The sequence below is a fragment of the Biomphalaria glabrata genome, chromosome 14 (genome assembly GCF_947242115.1).
Source record: "Biomphalaria glabrata chromosome 14, xgBioGlab47.1, whole genome shotgun sequence".
NCBI lineage: Eukaryota > Metazoa > Mollusca > Gastropoda > Planorbidae > Biomphalaria > Biomphalaria glabrata.
The window spans coordinates 6,421,557-6,449,491 of NC_074724.1; the positions used below are offsets into that span (position 1 = coordinate 6,421,557).

General features: G+C 33.7%; 1 protein-coding gene across 13 annotated transcripts; it reads right to left on the bottom strand.

Moving 5' to 3' along the window:
- Positions 1-186: 186 nt before the first annotated feature.
- LOC106051505 (uncharacterized) lies at positions 187-27,623 on the bottom strand. 13 transcript variants are annotated; one of them, XM_056010055.1, is made up of 16 exons: positions 27,537-27,573; positions 27,252-27,340; positions 26,496-26,685; positions 18,063-18,386; positions 12,951-13,072; positions 7,402-7,609; positions 7,200-7,256; positions 5,751-5,831; positions 5,565-5,657; positions 4,891-4,936; positions 4,740-4,768; positions 3,211-3,270; positions 3,049-3,114; positions 2,829-2,912; positions 822-935; positions 187-505 (listed from the first exon to the last, which is right to left on the bottom strand). In XM_056010055.1, exons 4-16 carry the CDS (start codon positions 18,292-18,294, stop codon positions 426-428), a joined length of 1,272 nt encoding a protein of 423 aa, XP_055866030.1. In that variant the 5' UTR covers positions 18,295-18,386; positions 26,496-26,685; positions 27,252-27,340; positions 27,537-27,573; the 3' UTR covers positions 187-425. The 13 variants fall into 13 exon arrangements, 12 of the variants coding, with proteins under 12 accessions (XP_055866030.1, XP_055866029.1, XP_055866025.1 ...); XM_056010054.1 differs by having other exon boundaries at positions 26,496-26,809; positions 27,537-27,567; XM_056010050.1 differs by lacking the exons at positions 26,496-26,685; positions 27,537-27,573 and adding an exon at positions 27,606-27,623.
- Positions 27,624-27,935: the final 312 nt, after the last annotated feature.

The following is a 27,935-nucleotide window of genomic DNA, read 5'->3' on the forward strand; positions in this document are numbered from 1 at the left end:
TGCTGCGAGTTAAAGAAAGGGAGCCCAAGTAATCCAAAGCCAATGAAATCTAGTCCTGTGTATCTGTTTCCAACATCTTTATTTCGCTCTGGTCTATATTTTTTGCTCTTAGACACTCCTAGACCAAATTTTTTATAAGATGATTAAACTATATAACACCTATATTACACCAGCTAAACAACACTAGACTTTTTACCAGTTTATTACTTCTATTTTCTATATGTACTACCAATTACACTAAACATGCTATACTGATACTATAGGAAGGAATTTTACACAAAATCAAGTAATTACACAAACTATTTAATAATATTTCATTTATACAATGGCATGATAATATTTGAAATACAAGCCATTATTTTTATATCTATCCATAATACATTTTCCTGCCTTTTATATAATAAATAAAAATAATAGTAGTAGTATCAAGCAATGCTTTCATAAATGTTACCATCTAGTAGACGTTTTGAAACACGTTCTATAGGTACATCATCCTTTGATTTGTCTACAAAGGAAAAAAGTCAACAAATAGATTGTTAAAAACAAACAGTTGATTCATGTTTAAGACCTAGATGACTAGCACAATTCTAATTCGCTCTGGTCTATATTTTTGATCTTAGACACTCCTAGACCAAATTTGTTATAAGATGATTAAACTATATAACACCTATATTACATATTGAAGAATTACAATGGTGAACAGATAATGCAAACGTTTTCAGTTAACTTAAGCGTAGATTAAACTATATGAACATGTTTAGAATAATAGTCTTAGATATATATATATATATAAGTATTACATATGTTTTGCTAATACCAACCGGATATTATAATAACAGAAGATGTAATTATGTTCTCCGTGATTCCAAATTGAGAGCTGATTAATTTGTTGCATTTCATGTCAACTAAGCATTCCTCAATAGTGGAGTAAGGGTCTGAAAAAAATGTTCAATTTAGAAATATTCTATATTCAGTATTCTATATCTAGTTTAGATCTATAAACTTGATCTTGATCTAGATTTCTAAGTCTAAACCAAGTCAGCAAATCTACCTATTATGGTCCGAGCTGAGTTAGGGGCCCGCGTGGGAAATCGGTTAGTTTTCCGCGCTGGTTTTTTTCCTGGCCCGTCTACTCGAAATGTATTAGAGAGCAGTTGCGTCACAATTGGTACGAGGGTAAGGTCCTCGCAGAGTGTCACCCCCAAAAGTTGGAAAAAATTATATAAAAGCAGACACATTGGAAAAGATAATTATATTAAAATCTCTAGATATATGCTCAAACATGCCTAGACACGTCTAGATGGTAGTCTAAGTTTAAATGACAAAGCACAACGTTATACCATTTCTGTCTCAAAGTGAAACAAATGAAACCATTTCAGGCTATGTTAAGTATGTTTTAATTTTAATTAAATTTCATTGTAAACATTGCAATAACAATTGAATAAATGTATTAAACACTGGGAGTTTATAATTAAATTGATTCTCATTTTACATTTGAGTAACGATCAATAAAAGTAGGTTATTAGTGCACTCTATTAGCTCAACAAAAAGAACTAACAATAGTGTTTATTTGAACATATATGAAGAAAGGTTGAAGGGATGACACCCTGAGCTAACCAGACCATGTGAAATACATCTCTATTTTTTGGATACTTTTTTATTCGTAAGCTATAATAATGAAAATGGGACATAAAAGAAAACGATCGAATGTTAAGCATTGGGTCTAAAGTTATAAGTGAGATTTTGGATTCATTTATATTAATATTTATTTTGTCAGACTTAGTCGTGGACTTTCATATATATAAAAAAAAGATAAGATAGAGAATGGAACGAATAACAAATTAGGCTTTTATTTACTTTTAAAATTTAAAAGGATTCGGAAATTAAATATTTAGTTCCTTTAGCACTTTATCTTATATCAGTCGTATTAAAATGTTCGTAAAAAATAGTTCTTTATCCAATGGTAACAAAAGTATAGAACAGCATGGACCTTCAGCAGTCCATTATAAAGCAACCAGAGGAACTGAAGAATGTCCTCTTTCAGACACTGCAATGTGATGAACAGATGATGTAAAGTTCATCTGTTTTTGCGGCCACAGTTTACGAAGGTGTCATGTGGCCAGCACGACGACCAACTGCCATTTTTTCCCTTCTAATGTCAGAGCTGAGAGAACTCAGAGGCGTCCTAAAAATTTCAAAATTAAAAATCCCTGTCCTTACTGGATTTGATCCCGGACCCCTCTATTTACCACTCAGTTTCCGCGCCTCCAAATGCAGAAAAATTGTATTCCTATTGAACCAGCTTTTAAAGCATCTTGTTACACCCAAAGTTTATGCCCGAAAAGTTTTCGAAGATTTCTCCTCAGCTTTCGACAGCATAAAACCTCTTCTACAAAACTTTGCATCCCGAACAAACAAGCATGGGATCTAAATTTCGTTAATTCGTAATGCTTTAGATGTAACAACATAAACACGTTAAGTAGCTTAGTATGTACAAGGTTCTGTACTTTCTTCGATACTGCACACTCTTAACTCTTTCTCTCCTAACTGACGATACCGACGTTGATTCCACCAGAATTTGGTAAATAATTACGGAGGGAAAGAGTTAATACTAATGATCTAAAAAGCCTGTATAGCTTAGGTAAATGTATTAAATTCGCTTGTGATTCTGTCATCAGTATCAAAGTTCGATTAAAGATTTTACAAACTGGTGCATCGGAAATGTTTGACTTAATTTCATAAAAACTAGAGAACGTATTACATTGTCTCCTTCAATCGTGAAACGATAATGGAGCATGGAGACATAATGCAGAAAAATGTTACACTACCGAAGTCTAGAGTGTCTCTAGATGACTGTTTCACTGTTGTCGCTTTCCTACTGTATGATGTTCTGTCTATGGTACAGTAATGATCTAATAGGAAAAAGAAAAAAAAAAAGATGTGAATGTACGTACGTAAAAAAAAATCAAATGAATTATCTTTTTATAAGCTAGAATATTTATATAATTTAACACTAAAAAAAAATAATGAAAAACAGATTTAGCTTACCTGGAAGTGATCCTAAAGTTTCTCTGTTGGCGTTCATCTTCATAGGCTTACCTTCGATAGGGATGTCTGTCAAAAACATAAGATATGTGTAATTTTAGGAATTAATTAGTTTTACACTTTTGAACTAAATTAAATGATTTCGTTTATAATTGATGTACATACCTTTTAGCTTAGTACGATTTAATTTGTTTAATAAATAAATGTCACTATTGTCCACCTGTTCTGTAAAGAAAACAAATTAGTCTAGTGTTCATTAAATTCATGGATTCATCAAATGTCATCTGACATATTTTTAACGTATTTCAAGCTACGATAATAGACTCTGCAAAGTTGTCTGTTTTCTTTGTTTTATAGTTTGATACATATTCCTTGCTCTTTGTAGTCCATATAGTGCAAACAATGTGCACTAGTTTTCGCAATGTTCAAGACTGAACTTAAACAAAATGTATACATTATTGAAAAATAATTTTTAGCAAGTATAAAGGCTAAAAAACATTAGTGTTGAAGAAAGACTATTTAATGTTGTTATTTTTTAATGTCTTCTAAACAAGCATATCTCATCCTTTCAGATATCTTCTTGTTGGGTCGACTTCCCAAAGTTAGCATACATTTTTTTCCCCAAATCTTCCTTAAAAATCAAAAAGTAAAGTTCCCCTTTCAGACCTTGTGGTCTATAGGGCAGATGATGTAAATGGTAATCTGATTCTGTTGCCTACTGTTAAAGTCGACCCCCGAACCCCGGTTCGGAAGTCAAGTACTTCAACGCTCAGCCACCGCGCCACCATTAAAAAAAACAACTTTGAATACATTTTCGGGCGTAGCCGGTGTGCAATAGTAGTTATATATGTATGTATTTATATCATTTAAAAATTTGTCTTTGCTTGCCTCGGTCGCAGCCTTCGTGTTGGAAAATATTGTCACAGCTGGGGCTATGTAGCCACGGGAAATATTGCAATCCCCATTAATCTTCGGCCTCGAATACAAGCCTTATTGTGTAATTTGACTAGATATGTCTCTCTCATGTTTTTATATATATTAAAATTTGTATTTAATGACTTCGGAGGCGCGGTGGCCGAGCGGTAAAACGCTTGGCTTCCGAACCGAGGACCGGGGATCGAATCCTAGTGAAGTCTGGGATTTTTTATTTCGGAATCTTGGGCGCCTCCTGAGTCCACCCAGCTCTAATGGGTACCTGACATTAGTTAGGGAAAAGTAAAGGCGGTTGGTCGTTGTGCTGGCCACATGACACCCTTGTTAACCGTTGGCCACAGAAACAGATGGCCTTTACATCATCTGCCCTATAGACCACAAGGTCTGAAGGGGAAACTTAACTTTACTTACTTTATTAAATGACTTCAAGGGCAGCCTTTAAATTCAAATATCTCAAAAGTTTATATATATGTATATATATGTATATATATATATATACAACAAAAATTCTCAATTAACACATTGATTTTTATTTGTCTTCTATTCGTCTCCTTTACTCCAGCATTTTGTTGTGAATCTGGCCCACATTTACACACAGTCCTGACCTTGCATACTTTCTTTGCTCTTCACACAATTATGTACACTGGAGGTCAACTGGTCAATTCTTACACAGGCACACACACTTCACTCCTAGCAACTCAAAACACACACACTAATTTTCACGGATACTAATACATTTCAATTAGAAAAAGCATTCCTACCTGCATGTTTGCAACAGTTTGACATTTTTCTGAAAATAAAAATTAATATAAAGGAATAATTCATTTCTAAAAATGTAGATAGACTTAAATAAATATGTAAAGATTATAAAAAACATTTTGTATTATTCTTTTCTTATTTTATCTGACATACTTATCTGTATTAAATGTAAATTTCAATCTGTAGTAAACACGAAAACCTTTGGAAAAAAAAAAAAAGAAGTGCTAGACTTTTCGATGGGTAAAACAAGGCGCATAATAAATACATATTACAACGTTTAGATAAACACTCATTTTAATTTATATTTAATTTTAACAAAATTGCATATATTTTAACGCCCATACTGTGGCCTTGGTCGAGTGATAGGATCGTCGGACTGTCGTCAAAAAGGTCTCGAGACGAAATCTACCCACTGCCATCCAATGCTGATTTGTGCTAGGGCATAGTAGTTATCTTTTTAAAGAAACATCTGATGAACGTCATCTTTTTTTTTTAAGTAACGTCTGTATTTTTATAAGATAAGATAACATAATTGATAAATGATAAAAACGCGTCTGTTGATTACAATCACCTAACGAGTAATTGTGGATGTGTTATAAGTTTTGACCTCTTTAGTCACATGACAAATTGCAAAAATCCCATAAGACGTAAAATGCCACAGTTTAGCTCAACTGTATTTATTCATTAAAACGCTAGAAAAAATACAATGAACATAAAGATGTCTCTTATTTTTTTCTATGTCTATTTGTTATCAAAGTGCTATGCGTATATTTACCAATTCAAATAACTTTACACACTTTATTTCGGTAATTTACTATAAAACTTACATAAATTATAAATAAGACACATCAGTAAAGTTAGCGCCACACAACTTCCCACAATACCAAATGCAATGATCTTCAAAATATTGTCGCTTTGAGCTGTGATAAAAAACGCATGATATAAATGACATTAGATCTTTTAATTTGCAGACGACATTCATCACAATGCCATGACTGGTAAATTATACTTACTCTTTGTAAAACTGGTGCTGAGATCTGTAGTATTAAATATTTCAGTAAAACCATTGGGCGAAAAAGTTTCCGAACTATAGTCTGAGGGAACAAAAACATATACTTAGAAGGAATGAGATACTTAATTTTGGATTAAAAGGATAACAAATAGTATATAAATAGCGATATAGCTCATGTATTGAAACTTTTATGTAACGGCAAGTATATAATAAATGCAAAATAGAAATCACCAAACTGTGATAGTGGGTGGACATAGAAATATAGAGATGTTGATGTTAGAGAGAAAGTGGAGATGGATTGGTCATGCCCTTAGAAAGGATACCAACAAAAAAGCTAGTCATGCCTAAGAGTAGGACCTCATGTCATAAGACGCAAAGAAAGAACAAAAAGAATGTGGCAACGCAGTGTATTAAATGAAGCCAAGAGGACTAGCAAGAAACCATGGAGATTGGCCTGCTTTTACTGAAGCCCTATGTTCCATGAGGAACGCAAAGGATAGAATATGATATAATATATGTAACGTCTTAGAATTACTATACAAAAAAAAAAGATCTTTTCAAAAGTTGAAAAATTAAAATATTGCTTAGGATACTATTTTTAGTTGTTAATCGTTTGGCTTTCAAAACTTGTTTCGGATCTCAGTGACAATTTGGATTTTGAATTGTGGATACCTGACTTAAGTTAGGAAAAGTAACTGTGGTTGGTCATTGTGCTTGATACATGACAACCTATTCCTTAAACATTTGCCAAAGAAACAAATGACTATAACATCATCTACCCTATCGATCTTAAGAACTGAAAGGGAAACATTTTATTACTATTATTATTTTTACTTTATAAAAAGCATTAATACCGTTAAAAAGCTGACAAAAATGTTAAGTGTTTTTATTAATATAATCCACAGACTAAATTTTATTGGTGTACCTAGCAAAATGCGGGTGTTGTAAATCACATGGAAAACAACTTTATCACTGTAAATACTGAGAGATTTAAAAAAGTATGCGCCGAAATCATCACCTATTTTTTCATTTATAAAGCATTGTAATGGACTGAATCACTGGTCATTTGATACAGACGTAATACCACCATAAGTGGGTGATATTTTCAACTCGTCAATTTTTTTTTTTTTTTGGTAAGAAAATACTTATTGAGCTCCCTCAAAATAGCGACTCCTGAGAAGAAAACATTTTGTGTTCAATTTGCACTTGGCCTGCCTAGTCCCCGACTTAACTCTGGGAGGGAGAGAAAGAAACTAAGAGAGAAAGAGAGAGAGAGAAACTAAAAAAAAAGAGAAAAAAGAGTGAAGTAGAGAGGATTAACGAGAGAATATAATAATTTTTTTTTAGTCACAGCTTGTTCACTCTAACCACAAAATAACATAATTTTATTTATTTTTTTTATAATTTTCGAATTCGGAAACCCTGAAATAGAATTTCGTACAATACCTACTTGTTAATTTCTCATTATCTTGAAAGTCTAGTGTTGTAATTTCTTGACACTCAGAGCCTGAATGAATAAATAAATATTTTCATTTCATTACATGTTTTGTTTAACTGTTTAAAAATAAGCAAAACATTAAAATAGACAAAATTATGATAATCATAATTACGACAATATATTATGATTATTACGACTATATAACAAAACTTACCCTTTATAATGTTGACCACAAAAGTTTTTATGTTTATTATTGTCTCGTCTTCCTTTGAATTAGAGGCATTTGGAAATACTTCTACATTTAAATCTCTTAGGTAATTAAACCCTATTTGTTTCTTTATTTCAATTTTACACAATGTATGATAATAAGTAACAGTTTTATTAATAGCAGTATGATTATGGAATACTTCATTATTCAGTTTCTGAAATGTTCATAAAACAATAAGGTAAGATTTAATTACAACATGTTAATACATTTTGTAAGCACTATCAATAATTTAACACATACAAACACAGACACACACACACACACACACACACACACACATATATATATATATATATATATATATATATATATATATATATATATATATATATATATATATATATATATATATATATATATATATATATATATTGGGTACCGTCTGTAGTATGGAAAGACAACGGATGAGCACAGATAAATCACTTTTAAAATTTTGTTTTGATACAGAACGGAATATAATGGGATAATCGTTTGATTTAGATTTAGATGTTTCTTCCAGTTCCATTTTGCCCTCTTTGTTGCACTAGAAATTCCTCTTTGGGGGTGCATATATATATTATATATATATATATATATATTAGTGGTGCACGGATAGTACTTTTTGATATTCGGCCTGAGCCGGATATGACCGGATAGTAAAATTAGATTTTCGGCCGGAGCCGAATACCTATATCACTCAAACAGGTCATTTTACTGAACTTTTTGCAAATCTTCTAAATAACATACCTATATTCTTATTTTTTTAAATTTACTTTCTTGCTTTAAACTCTATTACTGGTTGATTAATTAAAAATAACAGCATTGTTTAACAGATATGCTTATCATAAACTAATCTTTGTAAAATGAGATGGTGTGTGTGTGTGTAAAGTAGCATGTGGGATAACTCATGTAGAATATATAAACTTATATGTAAAGTTAAAGGTAAAGTTCAATCTTGGTTTTATAGTGTAAATCTCTCTTAAGTACAATCTAAGTTGCATAGTAGGTATATGTTTGTGCTCGTGTTTTTCACACCATCAACTTGTCATTAGGCTCGTGTTTTAAAGGCCACAAACCGCTTCTGGGTTGTACCTAATAAACATAGTGGCTAAGTATATATCTTAAGTAATACCAGTAATATCGAGGAGTTACGTGACACTCTTAAATTATTATTAGGAATATTGTGATTCAATCAAGACACAGAACACAAGAGTGGGATTTTAAGTCATCATGTTACAAAAAGTAATTCAACAGTAATTTTTATTTTAAAAAATAATACATAATGCTAATTTAATATAATATAATAATAATAATGTAAACATCCGTTAAAAGTTAAAACATTAAAGCACAGCAAACAAAAATGAATGCATATGACAAGAACTAGGTTTCAACAGAATTCATTAGTTGTTTGATACATTAAAGATGAGTTATATTTCAGAAAAATACGTTTTTCAGCATTGTCTGGTATACGTTTTGTACGATAGTCATTGATAATTCGTCCAGCGACGCTCCGATGACACACTGGTTGGAGGTGATGCTAGATATATTTGAGCAACCTTTGCTAATCCTGGAAATCTACTGGCATTAACCTATTCGATGAATCAGTTGCTCACTCAGGTATTTCGACAGCTCTTCATTAATAATATGTAGCTTGCTTTGCACTTTGACGACCGTTGGTACACTAGCTTCTTCTTGTGCCACCAATTCATCGAAACAGTCCACAAACTGGATTCAGCTAACCTGGCCTTTTTTGTTTGCGGTTCAACTGCTTCTGAGAAGACGTGCGATTGTGTTAAAGTTTCTGTGACAGAATTTTGGTGACGTATTTCACAAATTAGGACTCCTGCCTTTGTTTCAGTGCATGCATTATCATTTAGTACAAGAGATTTAAAACGTGGGTCAAGCAATGTTGCTATGCTGTACAGACGGTTGTTGTCTAAGTCTTCAAACCTGCAGTTCAAGCATTCGAGTAATGTACTTTTCATATTTGTAATTTCTTTATCATTACCCTCACGCTGCAGGAATGTCTTTAGAACATGTACTAATGGAATCACAATGGAAATAAAAGATGCCGCTGCACTTACTTCACGGGTAACTTCCTCGAAAGGTTGTAGAAGAACAGCCACTTTCTCACCAACATACCACTGGCTTGGAGATAAATTGCTTAATGTTTCATTTTCTTCACAGTACAGTGTTATGGCTCCAACAGCCTCTTTAACATAAGGAAGGTTCGAGTTCCAGCGGGTAGTAACGTCATATGAGCGATGCCTTTTTATCAGCCATTATTATTGCTGTTCAATTTACTAAAGGTCCTTACAATCCACTTTTGTACCAGTAACTTGTGTAACAAATTGCCCTAATTGACATTTCTCTCCAAGTAAACAAATTTAGTGTCATCATCTAGTGACCTCTAGACACTGTCAATATGTCTTAACAATTGGCGTTGATCCATTCTGGCTTAAGAATGGTCAATGTCTATCAATACATTGTCATGTATTAAACAAATAAGAAGTGGGGGTGTTGAGTCTCTTGAGCCCTCCCTTTAAAAATACCCCTGGTCAGAGTCTGTTTGGCTTGTAGTCCAGCCCCCTCATTGAGACTTAACTCAAAGTACCCGGCCTACCCGGCCAATAGTATAAAATGTGTGGCTTGTAATCCAGACCCTTGATTAATAAACAAACTGATTCCAGATTAACTTTATAGATATATGGCTTGTAGATTAACACGCCTTGTCTTTGTACTAAAAAAATATTTGGTGCATAGTCATAGTTTAAAAACAAATTATTTTATTTGAAACAAAAACGTTAATGTATTTCAGAACTGACATTATTGAATCATGTCCACTTTATAAGTATTGGTATATTTTTATTGACAACTTCTTGTTAGACATTGTTTAACAGCGTTGACTACCTTTATATTGTTTGCCTTTCGCCTGTGTTGTTTCGATATTTAAGTGTTACCTCCGTTTGACGTATCTGGAAAAGACTTACGCGGAGGCGCCTAACAATATTAATAGAAATATAGGTACTAAGCTGTAGTTTTTACTATCCCGTAGCGATATTCGACCGGAGACGGATATTGCCGAATAGTGAAAAAGTGCCGAACATTCGTCAGAAGCCGAAGCGACTATCCGGTGCACCCCATATCTCTCTATATATATTCTTTCTTACCGATTTTAGAAAAAACGGTAAACTCCATAATAATACTAAAAGTTAAAACGTTAAAGAAATATGATATATGTTTAGTGATGAAATAAAACAGTAAGAAAAAAAAAAACAATTACAACATAAGGACTATAAGACAACAACAAAAAAAAAATGAAAATATAGTAAATTAAAACAAAAGAATAGGGTACAAAAAAAGCTCCAGAAGGTTCTTGAGATACTGGGGCAAGAGAATCTCGATAGGCAGAACCTGCAAAATTGTTGGAGATATTGGAGCAGGTAATTCAGGAGAGGCAGCATAGGTAGAGGGTACTAGAACACAATCTATTTTAGATGGAAGGATTTTTCTATTTTGTCTCTTTTATCCTACAAACTAAGGGCCCAGAAACCACAACTATAGTGTATGCAGAAACATTTCTGAGGCCCATCAGTTGTAGCCTTTTTATCTACCTACATTATAATGGTTACAATGACAAACACACTGTGACAAACTTTATTTTTTAATTAAACGTTCCACCTTTGCAATACACTTTTTGGCCCTAGCCTATTCAGTGGAATATCAAATATTACAATATTATCTCTATTCACGACATACTTCATTTTTCTTCTGTTTTATCTTGTCAGTCATAGATCTAGATCTTGTGAGACACCTTATTATCAGAAAAGCTTCACAAACCGTATTATATCTCTCCAAACATTCACACAGACACACTTCTAATAGGGCCAATATATTTACTGTGTACTTAATTTAAACTTACAATAGAGGCATACCTGTAGATGTAGATCTAGTCGTTTTAAAATTGTTCTACACATTATCAATAACTACAGTCTTTACATTTCAAATTAATACAAACTTTCTTTATACACACATACACATACTTTTATAAAGATATGCAAACACTTTTAATATTAATAAATCACACTAATCTAATGATATACCCACAATTATTAATTAGCTTAGAAAAGACATGAATCATTGAAAACATTAACCAAAGGGTCTACTAATTAATAGTAATTAATATTATTTTGTTCGATACCAACAAGGGAGATTAATTTTTAAGTATTCACAGACATAACTAAATTAGGAGGGTTCAGTCCCCTTAAATAATTGTTAACTCTATTTCCCCCCCCCCCCACTCGCATTCTCCCAAAAAGTGGATACTTGAAACTATAATGTATTGTACATAACAAAACTTAAATGAATAAACAAAAAAGAACTAATTATTGAATTAACTCTTGCGTTCGATATCGAATAAGAGAAACTGATTCTACAATATTGATAGATATAGATGTAATGGAAGAGTATTTTTTAACGTGGATTTTATTAAATTATTATTTAATTTTTGTAGGTTTGGTCAATTTAACCGCTTCGGTTTCCATCTTAAAATGTGTAGTTGTCCTAGGCTTAAGCTTATAAGGAATAAGTTAAATTTTCACGGCAAGTGGGAGAATTAGTGATTATGACTGAGTGAATGAGTGGTCAGGACCAAGACTTTTATAGTGTAGATTTGGGAGGTGCATTGTTACCAAGAAACATCGTAACCAGGGACTGACATAACCAGTGGACCTACTATGGACCTTATTATATATATACATATATTGGCCTCTTTCAGTCGTAGAAAGACTATGGTTCATCTCGAACACTTTTTTCATGTGGCTGCGGAGCCCCGTTTGGAGTATACTCTCGTCCACATATATTGTAGGTTTAAGGTTGTTTTATCTTTGGTGATAATGTATCGTATGGCACGTTTTTCTTTAAGAGCTGAGGCTCATCTTTTTTTCAATGTTTATAGCTTTCTTGGTCACCGTCTCTAACTAGTGCGATCTAGGACTAGGTCTTCCCAATGGTCAGTACAGCTGAATACAAAGTTAGATTGAGTTATCAATGTCTCCTTTCAGAAAATTAAATATTAGATTTAGCTACTCATAACTAATTTGACATTTATATTTCTTTATAACTAACACAAAGCAAATAATTGCTTGGAGTCGATATGAATGGCAATATGTTAAGATATTCATTCTTAGATAAATACATTGCAGCAATTTTTTTTCAAACGTTGCTGGAGGTTGTGAGACTGCTAATGATTCAGTACAGTTCCATCCTAGGTAATATTTCTTATTAAATTCTGTACAGACCCAGCTCAAAGCTTTTCTGTCAAAAAAGCACCATCGGTCGGTATTGGAGTTTGTGAAACATGAGTGTAAAATTAATATTCCCTGTAGTGATAAGAGGTTTGGGCACCGTGCCTCTGCAGAATGAACTTTAGTCTTTTCACGACTGAACATGGCCAACAAAATGTAATATAGGAAATATTTGTAGTATAGAAATACAATGTGAAACAAAGTACATACCTGCTGGCTAGATACGTAAAATTTACATATTGCTTGTGGAAATATTTTCTCAATACTACAAATTACAAATGAGTTTATTTCGCATGTTTCAATATAAGTACAGTTGACTTTCTGTGGTTTAGCTGTAGAATGGACATGATTTTTTTTTTTAAATTTCACCAATGAAAACTAGCATATCTATTTTAGCTTTGGATATTTATGTATCTTAAAGAATACACCATGCTCACCCTCTCAGAAGTCAGATGGACAGGTTGTGGTGAAGAGGATCACACTATTTGGTACAACGGCGATGCAAAGCCCTCAGACATGGCATGGGGTGAAGAGCTCTCGGTCCACGCCTGGTAGTTGGATTAAATCCTTTCTAACGGTCAAGGTGTAAAGTCTCCACCGTTGCCGAATATTTATTGGACTTTTTTAAAGGTAAAGTGCAGAGAAAGTAACCATTCACATGGTCTTGGTTTTATTGTCCTTAAAAGTAAGCTAACTACAGCATAGCTCGAGAACCAGTTAACATCAGGATAATTTTAAATTGGGGTTGGTTTTAGACTTCATTAAATAACAATTATTCAAGTGAAGTGTATGCTCGGACAAGGTAGTATATAATTTTCCGATTATGAATTCGAGGTAGTTGGGAAATTGTGCAGTGGTCTCCGCAAAAAAAGTTCCTAACAGGAATATTATATTATTATGGGTTACTTGAAGGCAAAAAAAAGAAAGGATGAATTTTAAATGATGGTCTGAAACCACTTAACGCCTAGCATTAGGAATAATAATTGATAAAGCTTTTACAATATTTCCTCGATGTGCCAGCATTTATAAACCCACTGTATCTGAAACCTTTTTGCCACAAACATCCATAATAGTTACTTTGCACTCGCCAGATCTACATCGTTTCTAAGAAGTTCATGTCTAGAACCAGCAACCATAGCTTTCAATGAAGCAGACCAACGCAGCTACAATGACAAGTCTTCATGAATGTTTAGATGAAATTACACAAAAAATCTCAAGCCTAGAAAATGACACATAAAAGAAATTTCAACTACCAGAACTGAACTTTTGGATGCAAATGTGGAAGAGAAATAGGCAGATGTTTACAAAGTACACAAAGGAATTGACTTACAGATACTATTAAAACAGCATTAGTCAAGTAAGCCAATGATGAGTTAGGGGGTGTGAAGGAAAATTAAGCCATGGGTAACAAACTGCATCTTTGGTGTGAACTGAAAAAAAATGTTGATGTCATGCAGGCAGACTTTATTTCAATCAGGAAAGAAGAGACAAAATGAAGTTGGCAAATGAAAAATGGACCTGAGATCATCGCACTATAACTTAAAAGAATCGGAGAGATGGTAAAAGCGAAAAAAAAACATTTTAAACATTCAAAGCTATGACCAACAGAAGACAAGGTATAAGTGATTGAAAAACAACATTGATGTCGTCTGTGTGCTTTAAAGAAGGATTGATTGTTGCATAAGTCTATAAAACAAAGAGACGTATATATAAGCTACAATTTCATAAAGCAACTGTGATTTGCGGGCTCCAACATAGAAGTAGAAGAAGCAATAAGAAACATTAAAGTTGTCCATTCGCCTATAATTGATGACACATCAGAACTTTTAAAATACAGCGATTCACTTATATAAAATGACATATGCCAGAAAACATGTGACCAAACAACAACAAAAAGAATAGAGCTAAACTTTAAATATTTTACAACCGTAGCAAGCAAGTCCTACAGATTGTACGGAGCCCACTGCGGCCACATAGGTTGCAGTGACTTAAGACTGACCCTGCTAGCAACGAAACATGAAACAATGTCCAAACTAGCAAGATAGTGATAAAAACAATTATCAACACACTTAAAATGAAAGCCGATATGGTCCTAGTTAAAAATAAAAGAAAAACAAGCTGGCTTCTTAGCAGGCAGAGACACTGTTGAACGAATATTTAACATCTGATTAATGAATGAAAAAAGCCACGGACAAAAAATAGTCGCATGTATGCTTTATCGACATTGTGAAAGTTGGACTGTGAATTCTAAGGCTTAAAGATAAATATAAGCTCTTAAGAAAAAATACTACAGAAAACTGCTGAGTAATGGGTGATAAGAAAAAAAAATATATAAGTTCAACACTATGTTTGACAAAACATGTGGCACTGTGAAAGGATAAGCTGAGTTGGTGCGGTCATATTTTAAAAAGTGACTCATTATCGAAATTCACCCTCAAAGGAAAAAGGATAGACCAATGAAAGATGGCTGGACATGAAATAATGTACATGCCCCTCTCTTGAGTTTATACTAGGAACAGATGCTGACTGGGAAAGATTGAGGAATATCATTATCATTATCATATCAATATCATTAAGCAAACCTCAACAGCACCTTTACGGATCAATTCAAGGACACGTATAATGATCATGACGATACAAATTATTGAGACCCAGTCAGAACCGTCGACACCTCTGATCCCAAATATTATTAGGTACCTGCAGCTCCTTTGGACACATCAACTATGGAAGGGGGAACTGGTGGGTGTTCCGGCATTTATCTTAGTTGATATTATTTCCGACGCAGACTAAATCTTAATCTTCAATATAAATACATCAATAATATTAGTAAATCTAAAAATCTTGTCATATTTGTCAGTAAAAAATATTTCTTTTTATTTTGTTCTGCTTTTCAGAGCATATTTATTTGTAATATATATTTTAAGTGTTGCTCTCGGTGTACAGACCAGTAAAAATAACGTATTTGTGCTCAGAACAGATTAATCGGTTTATTTGAATTCATGATAAAATATATTTAAGTTGTTTAACTGATCTGATGCAGCACTGACAATGTAACTTGTAAAAGTAATTTGCGTTAAAAAAAGTTTTAAAAGAAATGTATAGTAATTTCTAGAATCAAAATTTTTAGTTCATGAAAAAAGCAATAGTATTGAAGGTATTGAAAGGTAAGCATAATCAGTATTCATTTCAAAGTACCTGGGGGCAATGACCAATACTGAAGTATGTCTTACAATCGAGAAACAAGTAGTGTAAGTATATCTTTATTACGAGTATTTATCGTATTATTATCTTTATGTTAAGCGAGACCTTTTATAGAATAAGACGCCAACAGAACGAAGGGTTATTATTATTTATAGCTTTTACATAGTGCTACTTTCATGCTTATAGCATGCTCAGAGCGCTTTTGGTCCAATCTCATTTGTAGGTTAACGCTCTTTAAATATCAAACTGTTTTGAGACGCTCAAAATGTCTAATTTTGAAGAACCCTTTAAATTTTTATATTTTTTTTTTACTTTTAAAAATTATAATGTAAATTTATAGGGCCTAAGTACATTGCAAATACAACAGATATTCCTTGAAAAGAAACGATACTCCACAGATTTAGATAAAGGCTTTGAGGGCTGCCGCCGACAAAAAAATGCCTTTGAAAAAACAAAATATAAAAAAAAATCAAATAGCCTACAAGTTAATAATTGTGTTCAATACGCTTGTTTGTAACTTCGTTTTGTTAAAGCTCTGAACCAAAAAAAATAAATCAATAAAAAATTCGGAACTTGAAAAAGAAATCAGGTAGATCAATTAGATTCCAATTTATTTTTCTTTCAATTTTAATATCTCGGTTTGAGATTGTGAGCTACATTCCCATGGTTATTTACACAGTAGGGACTGTATGTAATTGATTAAAGGTTGGGAAAAGGCGACTAAAACAAATATTTGGTTACAGAAATCACAGTTTGTTAACATAATTAGTTACATATCTATATGATAAAAGCACTTGGAATTAGGTGACTGTATTTTGCTTTAGATTTTATATCAAAAAGGGAAGTTTTAGCGTCAAATTCATTAGGGGGGGGGGGTAAACTTAAAAAATTAAAACCCCATTAGCTACGGTAATCGAATTTGTTGACTGGAGTTTGCTTTAGATTAACATTGAAGAGAGAGCGGTTTTCAACCTCAAAACTCTCTTTATGGGGGTATTTAAACACAAAATCTTCAAGAGGGGTTTTAAACTTTAAAAAGCCCTCTGGAGAAGGGGGTCTAAACTCTAAACCCCCGCTTGACTTGTCGACGTTTATAGAATTTTGAGAGTGTAATTTGATTTTTTTTTTATATTGAAGAGGTATTTTTTTAGCTTCAAACGCCGCTGAAGAGGGGTTTAAACTCAAACCCCCTTATGGCTACGATCATAGCATTTTGAGTGTATAATTTTCTTTTTTTGTTTTATTCTAGAGGTAATTTTTTAGATTCAAATTGTACTGAAGAGGAGTTTAAACTCAAACCCCTTTGGCTACGCTCATAGATTTTTTAGTATGCAATTCGCATTTTTATAATGAAAGATTTTCGTTTTAGCTTCAAATCCCTCAACAGAGGGGTTTAAACTCAAAACCATTTGGCTACAATCATAGAGTTTTGAGTATGTAATTTGCTTTTCTATATTGAAGAGTTGATTTTTAGCTATAAACCCAGCTGAATGGGGGTTTAAAACACAAACCACTCTTGGCTATGCTCATAGAATCTGGCGATTGTTGTATGGATAGTCTTATATTGAAGAGGGGGTTTTATCGCAAATTTCCCGAGGGTGTTTTGAAATCATAATTTTCCGTAGCTGTGCTTTTTTCCTTTTTTATTTAATAGAAGAGGGTGATTTGACTGCTAACCCCTCAGGTAGGGTTTTTTAAGTTCAAAACCCATTGGCTGCGGTGGGGCAAGTGATGGTTTTGTATTAAAATCACACCTAAAATAAATAGAATCAAAGCAAAAAATCAGTCACTTAATTCCTATCCCCCCTGCGGGGCGATTTAATTTCCGGGAAGGGGGGTAAACTCCACCCCCCTGGCTACGCCCATGGTAAATATTGTTAACATATAGATAAAATTCGTATACAAATTGTTTGATTTCTCTACGGCCTCCCCCCCCCCCCCCCTGGATCAGCTAGTTTATTCACTAATTTTGTAATTTCATATTTACTATATCTTTTTTAATCACCATATGGCACTATAAAGTACTAATGGTTGGCTTGTAACATTAACAAAATGTAAACAAATTTAAAGAATTACGACAAAATATACCAATAGAAATAATTTAAAAAAAAAAAGTATTACCGTATAAATACAAGTTGCATCTTCCACTTTCTATAAAAATCATATCGTTATTTTTGACGAGTAATGACCACAGTCCAACTGGAGTCCAATCTGCATTTCGTTGTAAACATTTCAGCTTTAGCTGATAGTTAATTTTGTCCAATGTAATGTTACATTCAACTATTTCTCTGAAATCTTTAGTGAAATTGCAACTGTCTATCGTGCAATGAACTATCTTTCGCGAATCTTTCATAATAACTATTGGAAGTTTCGTGTACTTCACAGTCACTTCAGAAACATTTCTTTCATCATACGTCCCACACGTTATTGTATCATTAAACGAATCTGAAATAATTTATATATTTAATTTTTAAAATTCTAATATAATAAATATTGTAATAAGTGAAATCTAATAATAATCTTTGATACGGATATGACCCGCGGTTAGTGGGCCTTTTAAAAAAAATAAAAGTTCTAGATGAATGTAAAATGGTTTAAGAAAGCTTATGTTAGCTCGCACTTTCTGTCTATCTGGTAAAAATTTTGTGCACGTTATTTCTCCGACACACAATCTCGCATTAAATTGAAATTTAGCACAATTTTTTCTTTTACCTGACAACACAAAATAATCAATAAAAATATGAACCAATTAGTTAATTATTTTGTTTGGTATATCGATCAAGGAAAGAAATTGTACTTGACTGAAGTGTTGGTATGAGCTAAATTGATCTCATTTGTAGGTAGCCGCTCTAAACTGAAACAAACACTATATTAAAATACATTTTTTTCGAATCATAAGTAAATCACTAGCAGAGCGGTTAACACGTCGCCCTTAGAAGACGCGAGCTACGAGTTTAAATTTAAGTCGTTACCCTTTTATTTTTTAAAATGCTTTTAAAAACCAATTTTGGTAAAATCCACCCAGATACCCTTTCTTTCTTCACATTTTCCTCTTCTTCCCAAATAGTCCAGCTAAGTGATAGGGTTATAGCACAGATTTATTGCATTTGGTCTAGATGTATTACAAATTACATGGCTAATTCAAACTAATTAATACAATCAGTGGCGTAGCATCCATGGCGCGAAAGGGGTTCAAGGAACCCGGGCCCACGACCATTTAGGGGCCCACACTGCACAACCGATGCTATGTATGTTGCACGATGTTATGTATGTTGCACGATGTTATGTATGTGCACGATGTTATGTATGTGCACGATGTTATGTATGTGCACGATGTTATGTATGTGCACGATGTTATGTATGTGCACGATGTTATGTATGTTCACGATGTTATGTATGTGCACGATGTTATGTATGTGCACGATGTTATGTATGTGCACGATGTTATGTATGTGCACGATGTTATGTATGTGCACGATGTTATGTATGTGCACGATGTTATGTATGTGCACGATGTTATGTATGTGCACGATGTTATGTATGTGCACGATGTTATGTATGTGCACGATGTTATGTATGTTCACGATGTTATGTATGTGCACGATGTTATGTATGTGCACGATGTTATGTATGTGCACGATGTTATGTATGGAGACATAGTTGTATACAGGGAAGATATATGTGTCCATGTATTTCAGGCCATCAAATGGTTATCAGACTCGTGTATTAAGTGACATCAAACACTTATTTACTTTTTCAAAATGTGTCTTAGAATGTTACACTAATCCATTTTGGATTAAAGATGGTAGATGTGTATTAATGAATTCAGTTTCATGGAATAAATAAATAAAAAGTACGAGATATTAAGCTCTACCTTTAAAGTTAGTGTTACGTTCCTTTCTAGCATGAGACTCTTTAAACAGTACATTAACACTAAAACAACGTCATCGCTTAGAACTCATTTTAATTCTCATGAACACTAGAACACTATTTCGTTTCTATTTTCTCCATTTTCTTTTCCTCTCTCCGTTCAACACGCATTCGCACCATTTCACATTTACATTAACATGCGCACGTAACACCCCCCCTGTTTAACAAGTTCGATGTACATCGAACGTCCAAAATATAAATTGTCACATATCTTATCAGCCTATTCCAAGTTAAAACTACTTTAAATTCTCTGTAACATAGAGAACCATAATGTACTACAAAACAAAATCATACACAATGACATATTAATACCAATACAATTCTAACATTAGATTTAACATATAGCATTTATATTCACCCATTGTGACAGTAACAATCACAATACTAATTGTTATTATGAACAATTGACACATATATATATCTATGCATATCTCTATGTAATCATGCAGATTTCGTTAATACCACTCCCCGCCTATAATTCAATTTAAATCTATATCTGTTCACTAATCATTGTTGTGTATACTCCCAATTGGACAATCCTCTGTGGAATATCTACTACACTCCGTGCCAGAATTTACAATTGTAAACAATAAAATAGATTAATTCTTAACAGCATGTAAGTAATCATTATATACCCTACACAATCTCACCAACCTAAGTACATCGTGATAATGTATCTGCCACAACATTTTCTTTCCCTGGTATTGTCTTGATCTCAAATTTATAGTCCATCAGTTGTAATGCCCACCTAGCAATTCTATTATTACCACATTTATTTAAATTAATAAATGACAACGGAGCATGATCAGTCCATAATTGGAATTTAGCCCCCATCAGATAAAAACTTAGCTTTGTTATGCACCACACAATTGCCAGCCCCTCTTTTTCAATAGTTGCATAGTTTAACTCTGCAAGGGTTAGTTTCCTGCTTACATAAAAAACAGGGTGTGCAATTCCACTATACTCTTGCATCAAACAGCCCCCTATAGCTATGGATGAAGCATCCGTTGCCAAAATAAATTCTCTAGTACTATCGGGCAATTTTAATATTGGGTTTTCAGAAAACACCCTCTTAATCTTGTCTAGCGATCTTTGACATTGTTCAGACCAAACTATAATGTTAGATTTCCCTTTCTTGGTAAGATTTGTAAGAGGTTCAATCATTTCTGCAAATTTTGGAACAAATTTTCTATAAAAATTGCATAGACCTAAAAGGCTTCTAATTTGTTTTTTTGTTTTTGGTACACTAATATCCATTATTTTTGCAACTGTTTCTTCCAGTGGTGTAATTGATTCATTTTTTATCTTGTATCCCAAAAAAGGAATTTCACTAAGTCCAATTTTTATTTTTGTTGGTTTCAATGTCAGATTGTTTTCCTTGATAATAGCAAATATCTCTCTTAGACTCTGTAAGTGTTCGTTCCAGTCCTCACTGAAGATGCAGATGTCATCCAAATAGCAAATAGTGTCTCTTCTGTGGCCCAGTATCTTTGCCATCATCCTGTTAAAAGTGGCTGGGGCATTTACTAAGCCAAAACTCATCACATTCCACTGATAGACTCCGAATGGTGTCTTAAATGCGGATAGTGGTTTAGCTTCTTCCTTTAGAGGTACTTGCCAGTATCCTCTAGAAAGGTCCAACGTGGTGAAAATTTTCGCTTTTTTCAATTTAGTAAACATTTCCTCTGCCTGTGGCATTGGGAATGGGTCAAATTCTGTAACTTTATTTAGTTGGCGGTAATCTACACACAGTCTAATGTTACCACATTTTTTTTAACCAGTACAACTGGTGCAGCACATGACGAATTAGATGGTTCTATCACTCCCAATTGAAGTAGTTCATCTATTTCTTTCTGTAATGCTTCTCTGTGATGCAATGGTACAGCATATTGAGGTAGTTTATTTGGAACTCTGCCTGTTAATTTGATATCATGTTCTATGATATTCGTTTTTCCTGGTAAATCTGTAAAAATATTCTTAAAATCTTCCAATAATGTTGTTACTTCCTTAGCTCTGTCTGACGAGATTCCCTTCACTTCCACATCTTTCCATGTTTGACTGGCATCAGTTGAAATTGTTTCTATGTGTCCCAATCTTTCTTCTGTCTCAATGTCTACACTCACGGATGTACCTATGACCAATGGATCTTCTTTACTGCTTTTTTCACTTATTTGTTTCGACCTAAATTCTTTTAGCATATCCACATGAAATATTTTCAGCCTTGAATCAATATTAATTTCATAATCCACATCACTAATTTTCCTTGTTACCTAATAAGGACCCAACCATTTCGTGAATAGTACATTCTCCTTATCCTTTAGTAATACCAAAACATCTTGACCTACTTCTAGTTTGGTCAATTTCCTGTGTTCATTCACCCTAGACTGTGTTAGTTCATTTTTATCAAGCACATGTTTGCTCGCTTCCTCACAAGCCTTTATTACTTTATTTCTAGTTTCTGTCACTATATCGTAACTTTCTTTATTTCCAACATGTTCTTGTGGGAGTATTAGTTCTTTTAGGATTGCCATTGGGCCTCTTGGATTTCCTCCATAAATCATCTGAAATGGCGAATACCCCGTGGTTTCGTTACGGCTCTCTCTGTATGCGAAAAGGATTGAGGGTAATGCCACATCCCATTCTTTGGGATTGTCATCTGCTACTTTCGACAACGCTTTCTTTAACGTACAGTTAAAACGTTCACAAATACCGTTGCTCTGCGGGTGGTACGGGGCTGTAAACCGTTGCCGAATTCCAAACATTTTCAAAAATGTTGTCGTTAGTTGGCAGTGGAACTGTGTGCCCCTATCTGACAGTACCTCTTCAGGAAATCCAAACCGTGTAAATAATGTATATAACGCTTGAACTATATCACTGGCTTCAATTCTTTTTAGTGGGATCGCTTCTGGCCATCTTGAGCAAACGTCTATTACAGTTAGAATATATCGATGACCCCTATTTGATATCACCGGCATGGGTCCAATCAAATCAATCGCAATCTTCCTAAATGGCCTTTCTGGTATATCTACCTTTTGTAATGGAGCTCTGATTTTTTTAGTGCCTTTCATTTGACAAACTTTGCACGACAACACATAATTTTTGATGTCTTTGCTAATAGATGGCCAATAAAAGTCCCTAAATATTCTTTGTTTTGTTTTGTGAATTCCCATGTGGCCTGCATATGCTTCATCATGCCCATTCTTCAATATAACATTTCTAAATTCAGCTGGTACAAACAACCTGTATAATTTTTCTTCCTTGTGACTCAATTTCTCTTACCAAAATTCCTCTTTCTATATAAAATCTTCCTCCTCTACCTCCTTTCTGGGCCAACTGACGCATCTCTGGGTCATTTTTTTGTTCTGTAATAAACCTTTCCTTGTTGAATACTACATCATTAAGTTCTAATGTTTCTGAGTTTCCTATTAATCCTTCTTTTTTTTTTCTTATCTGGTAACTGAAATAATTTTTCCAGATCTCCTGCATCCAGGTCCTTACATTTGGATCGAGTAATACTCATTCCGAAACACTTCTTCCAATTTCCCATATCCTTTTCATTGCAATTCTTTATACCTGGAATATTTCCAATAATCAAATCAATATGAGCATGGTCTATTACACATGCATCCACAATTCCAGTAAAATATGGTGTATCAATTTTAATTCTAGCAACTGGTAATTGTACAGTCTTCCCATCAAACATCACACAATTCCTGGTTTTGCCGGTATATTCTTGTTCTTCTACTAATTTCTTATTAACACCCACAATTGTACTGCCTGAATCTCGTATCGTCCTTGCTATTTTGTTTCCCACGAAAGTCTCAAAATACTCAAGGCTTCCTGCACATGTTAACATTGAAAGGCTTTGATCTCTTCTATCTCTCACTCCGACGTATCTTCCCTGTACATTTCTTTGGTATCGCCCTCGGTTACTATAAAAATGTCCTTGTCTACTACCCATTTGGTTCCTTCCTTGTCCTCTAAATCTATTTTGTTCATCATATCTAAATCGTCTTCCATTGTTGATGTAGTTGTCTCGTGTATCTCTTGTTCTGTTAAATGCAACTATTTCTTCTATGTCACTGCCTCTGGATAGTTTCTTATCGGGATGTGCCACTTTATAAGCCCTTATCAGTCTCACTATGTCTTCTATGGCTTTTGGTTTCCTCTCCAACAAAAATATTTTTAATTCCTCCTGACACTCATAAATTGCTCTGTCTATCATTAGAAATATCTTTAAACCGTCAAAGGTCTTTTCTATTTTAGCGGTTTCAGTCCAATTTTCAAAACTACTGGTCATTCTGTCCAGGAATGTCTGTGGGTCATCATTTGTTTCTATCGCACAGTTAACAAATTGTTCACGGTAATACGCCTCTGTTTTTCCGTACGTTCGTAGTAATTGTTCTTTCACTACGCTATAGCTGCTCTGGTTCATGCATATCTTCGATGGAACCTCTGCTACGAATGACTTCGATAATAAGAATGACCATTTGTCTTCGGGGTATTCCAGTTCCCTCATTTCAATTTCAAATTTCTTCAAAAAAATGTCTATGTCCATTTTAGCTTCTTCGAATATTGCACCTTTATACTTTGCTAGTTTGTTCCCTGTAGTTTCCCCTTTTCTTTTATCACTCTCTTTTTCTTGGGTTGTTTTTAACTTTTTCTCGGCCGTCTCTTTTTCGAACGCCAATCTCTCTCTTTCAATGGCAACTAATTCGTTTTTCTTTTCCCTTTCAATGACTATCTTTTCTCTTTCTCTTTTGTCCTCCTTGTCTAATCTTTCCTTTTCTTTTTCTCTTTCCATTGCTAATCTCTCCTTTTCTTTTTCTCTTTCCATTGCTAATCTCTCCCTCTCCATCAACCTTTCTTGTACGTATTTTCTTAGTTCTGCCCCTTCAAGCTCTAACAACCTTCCCTCTTCTTTCAACGCTGCTACCTCAGCCTTGTCCGCCATTTTCTATTACTATTAATCAAATTGAATAGTATCCTATCACTAGATCTAGACTATATAATATGATATCTCTACTATCTGTTGACAGGAGATCAACTGTGTATAAAGGACTACGTAGGTTTTACCTTTACGTTGGGCGCCACTTGTTACGTTCCTTTCTAGCATGAGACTCTTTAAACAGTACATTAACACTAAAACAACGTCATCGCTTAGAACTCATTTTAATTCTCATGAACACTAGAACACTATTTCGTTTCTATTTTCTCCATTTTCTTTTCCTCTCTCCGTTCAACACGCATTCGCACCATTTCACATTTACATTAACATGCGCACGTAACAGTTAGCCCTTGTCAATGTCTTTTATGAAAATAGACAATAATCAAATCTGATCTTTTTCAACATTAGTTATAAGCTTACCACACTATATGATACTGTTATGACCCTATTGGCGGCGCAAAAGTGTTAACTAAAGGCTCAGCTGACACACAGTGAGTAACTCAGGTCAGCGGAGCTATGGACAAGGGACAGTACTACGATTACACCAATGTTATGGATGTGATCGAAAGCCTGCGTGTACGAGGACACAGTGTGTAGGAAAGCGGCAGTTCAAGACCGGAGAGCGTTGAGACCGTGACTGTTAGTCTGCCATGAAGTCGGTCCTGGTGGAGTCTTGAAGTTAATGTACGAGTCCAGGAAGAAATAGAGACAGTAGAGTTGTGTACGGCGATGTACAATGTAACATTTTAGTTGTTGATGTGTTGCCAATAGTCTAGTATTGGCTGTCTTCTACTTATTCACTCATTATTAAAGTACCAGATTAACCAGAGCTCTAGTTGTCAAGTTCTTGATGTGTTAAATGTGCTGTGTTGTGTTTAGCAGTGTTTACAGAAGGCCTGAGTAGGAGAGAGAATCGTAACAATACGTTAATTTACTTATGATTTGTGTAGCAAAGGGTCACTCGTTTTTATGTGTCTTTTAGTCCAGCAGACTCATTACCCAGGTTCAGTGTAGAAATATGACTTGAAGTCCAGATCCTAATTGAGATTTTTAAATCAAGTAAACAAACCAAGTTCCCTTTTAAGGTATGACCTCTAGACAGTCCCAACAAGTTGACAGTATCCTATCAAACGTAATATGGTTAGCTGTCCATCTATCAACCCACTGAGATGGACTAAATAAAAAAGGGAGGGAGCTGTTCATCTCTACAGCTGAAGATATACTCGCAAAGCTAGACAGACATCTGGTCAGCGTGACGTACTTAAGTCATAATACATGTTAACTAAGCCACTCATATTGGAGGATATACTATACAAGCATAATAATTTTGGTGTCTGCGTTGTCTATGCATTGGATGCGTATTTCTATTGTATAGTTTTGTTTCTATTTGTATTAACACGCCTAGTCTTTGTAACCCCGAACCTAGAGTCCTAATTAAACTTTGTTACATGAAGACGTGACATAATGTAAATGGTATAACCAAAACAGAAAAAAAGGAAAGATAATAACTTCTAAGAAGTCTTTAGAAAATAGAGCCATTCATTATTTCCCCTTTCTGCAATCGCCGCTAACGTTAAAATATCACCAGTATCCGCAATCACAAATATATTTTTATTTTCCCTTCATTATATCTCATTTTCTCAAATTAATAAATAAGTCAATTCCAGACACCTTACCTGTTTACCCCCTTCCATTCTCATGAACGGATGAGACACTCGTCAAACTGAACTTTGCCACAAAACAGTAGTAGTGGACATATCTTGATGAAGACTAGGGTTTTGATTTAAGCGGTTGCAAGTTGTCAGTGAGTAGCCTCATGTACTTTGCATAAGTTGTTAAATCATTGGCGGTTGGTCGTTGTCCTAGCTAAAGACACACTTGTTAACCATCAGCCATACAAACATATTACCTTCTTCTTCCATATAAATATCAAGTTCTCAAAGATAAAACAATTTTCGTTTTGCAAGACTTTACTTTGAAGACCTCTTACCTGAACGAATTTCTAACTCTTAATAAGCTAGTAGATAAGTGTAGATGAAATTGAAATACATTTTTATATCACTTTTAAAGACCTAGTGCCGAAATTTCTTAAGTTGATATCCTGGGCAAGATATTTGTGGAGGATCTTATCATTTTCAATTTTAAATAAGTATGCACTGAATAATAGTAAATGTAGAACCTTGACATGTTAACAAAGAGGGAAATTTGAAGTTTGTTAATTGTATGTGATAAAATTTATATTCTGTTAAAAAACTATTTTTCAAATGCTACGGCATCAATAAGTGTGAGGCCTGGACAGTCGGGCAATTATGCAATGTTGTAATCATAGATGTACGAATATCATAGCAATGCATTCCGTTTTGTAGCTAATTTAATGTAATGCTTTAGTAATGTTTCTGTAGATGGCACATTCGTAAGAGAAAAGTACTTACAGATAAAATCCATGATAAACAGTGGCATCAAGATTAATTGTAGCGAATTGATAACAAAACGTAGTAACATTTTTTTTTATTATATCGATCTGAAAATAATTCACAAATTTATTGTAATTTGCAAGTTTCGTTTATCTAAAATAATTATAATTGATTCTGAATTATTTTATCCTATACCCTTTATTTAATTACGTTAAATACAAAACATGAATAATGATTATGATTGATAAATATAAAAGAAGTATTAGCCAATTTCGTAAGAAGGTGTAATAATTTTACAATAACCGTCTAAATGTATGATAGAAAATTTAAAATAAAAAAGAAGCAGCAACAACACATTAGGAAACTAAGTACTTTTTTAAAGTGGAATTTTTTTTCAATATCTGTTCAGTAAAATTGAGGAAACGTAATATGATCTAATTTTCTGTTTTGTCACTATTGGTATTATCAATGTGGAAATGGAAAAACTTAAGTGTTTTATTTGGTGAATCATCTCTTTTGAGCACATAAGAATTCATTTTAAACTATGGACTGAAAGATACTTCACTTAATGATTTCACTAAGCGAGATGGACCTGTTTCAATTCCACTTCACATGAAAAATTATTAAAAAAGTAAAAGGTTGCTTTAAAATATAGCATATTTTAACACTTATATTTAGCTAATTTAAATATGTATTTATTAA